Here is a 1,617-nt window from a genome sequence, read left to right as displayed (position 1 = left end):
TAATCCCTTCTGGAAATGGTTTCACACGTCTGCCCAGAAGAATGTGTCTTAGTTGATTCTAGAACCTATTTGAATTGACAGTTGAGACTAGCCACAACACTGGCTCCCTAGAACAGAAGTAGGTCCATGTAATATTCTTTAGTGGGCAATAATTCATGTCACCAAGGCAAGAAATTGTGTGTTTCTAAATTCTGTATTGGAAGTACAATAGGGAAAAACAGTCTCTATTTCTGAGCACAATGCTTAATTGCTTAGTTATTTCCATCTTGAGAATTTCCCTCTGTGTCCATTGCTCTTAGTTATTTGAAAAAAGGCAGGATACAAATTAGCATTGTCTTAGGGTAACTGCTCTTCCTATAACTCTGTGGAGAGCTGATTTGAATTCTTTGTTTCTTAAGCTGTAGATCACTGGGTTGAACAATGGAGTTAGGATAGTGTAGGATACTGATATCAGAGCGTCCTGGCTTGAAGAGTAGTTGGACTTGGGCCTGAGGTAGATAAAGGAGGCACACCCATAGTGGACTATGACAACAACGAGGTGAGAGGCACAGGTGGAAAACGCTTTGTACCTGCCTAATGTGGAAGGGAACTGGAGGATGGCAGAAATGATGTGAACGTAGGACATCAGGATCAACAACAGAGGGATAACCAGGACCAAGGCACAGAGCAGGAAGATGGCGATCTGAGTGAAGTGGGCATGGAGGCAAGCCGCCTTGAGGACAGGGGAGATGTCACAGAAAAAGTGACGGAGTTGGTTGGAAGAGTGGAAGGGCAGGTGAAACACCAAGGATGTGATAATCTGTGCCACGGTGAAGCCGCAGACACAGGCAGCAGCTACTAGCCCCGAACACACTCTGTGTCCCATGAGCACTGTGTAGCGCAGAGGGTGGCAAATGGCCACGTAGCGATCGTAACCCATGGCTGCCAGCAGGAAAGAGTGGGAACAGCCAAGGAAGAGGAAGGCGAACATTTGGACAGCACAGCCGAAGAACGAGATGCTCTTCTTCCGAGCCAGCAAGTCAACCAGCATCTTAGGCACGATCACAAAGGTGTAGCAGGTCTCCGAACAGGAGAGGACGGAAAGGAAGAAGTACATGGGGGTATGGAGGGCTCTGTCAAGCACAATGGTGGAGATAATCACGGCATTGGTGCTCAGAGTGAACAAATACAGCAGCAGGAAGATAACGAAGAGCAGCAGCTGCAGCTCAGCCAGAGCCGAGAAGCCGAGGAAGACAAACTCCTTCACCACGGTCTCGTTCACACACTCCATGGAGGACCTGTCATCAGAGTTCAGTCTCGGGCCAGGTGGGGAGGAAAGACATCTGTACACGTTAGCGGAAGCACGGAGACGGGCAGGGGGCACTGCATGTGCTTCCAGGCTTTACTTCGAAACCTGCCGTTCTTTCGCCTTCCTGTTCCACAAAAGGAAAATTCACAATCAAGCTGTTGTCTATCAGAACCGTCTTCACAGGAGTTCTGGTGGCACAGCCCCAGCGTTCTTAAGTTTATGACTGAATTGTGCTTCTATCTCCATTCCATTGATAAGGCCCGTGTTTGGATCCTTGGGCATGGTAGCACTCGTCCATCTGGCTGACTTGCGCCCACACACTCTCCGGG

At 48.9% G+C, this 1,617-nt stretch overlaps 1 protein-coding gene across 1 annotated transcript; it reads right to left on the bottom strand.

Annotated features, from left to right (window-relative positions):
* Positions 1-242: 242 nt before the first annotated feature.
* LOC118583489 (olfactory receptor 10K2-like) lies at positions 243-1,307 on the bottom strand. Its single transcript, XM_036186856.1, has one exon. The coding sequence runs from the start codon at positions 1,268-1,270 to the stop codon at positions 326-328; it is 945 nt and encodes a 314-aa protein (XP_036042749.1). The 5' UTR covers positions 1,271-1,307; the 3' UTR covers positions 243-325.
* Between the last annotated feature and the right edge of the window lie 310 nt (positions 1,308-1,617).

The sequence above is a fragment of the Onychomys torridus genome, chromosome 5 (genome assembly GCF_903995425.1).
Source record: "Onychomys torridus chromosome 5, mOncTor1.1, whole genome shotgun sequence".
NCBI lineage: Eukaryota > Metazoa > Chordata > Mammalia > Rodentia > Cricetidae > Onychomys > Onychomys torridus.
The sequence above is the reverse complement of the archived record's forward strand: the minus strand, read 5'-3'. Positions and strand labels throughout refer to the sequence as shown.

Excerpts from the sequence above, each read along its gene's own strand:
- LOC118583489 (XM_036186856.1), bottom strand. The coding sequence starts at position 1,270 with ATGGAGTGTGTGAACGAGACCGTGGTGAAGGAGTTTGTCTTCCTCGGC.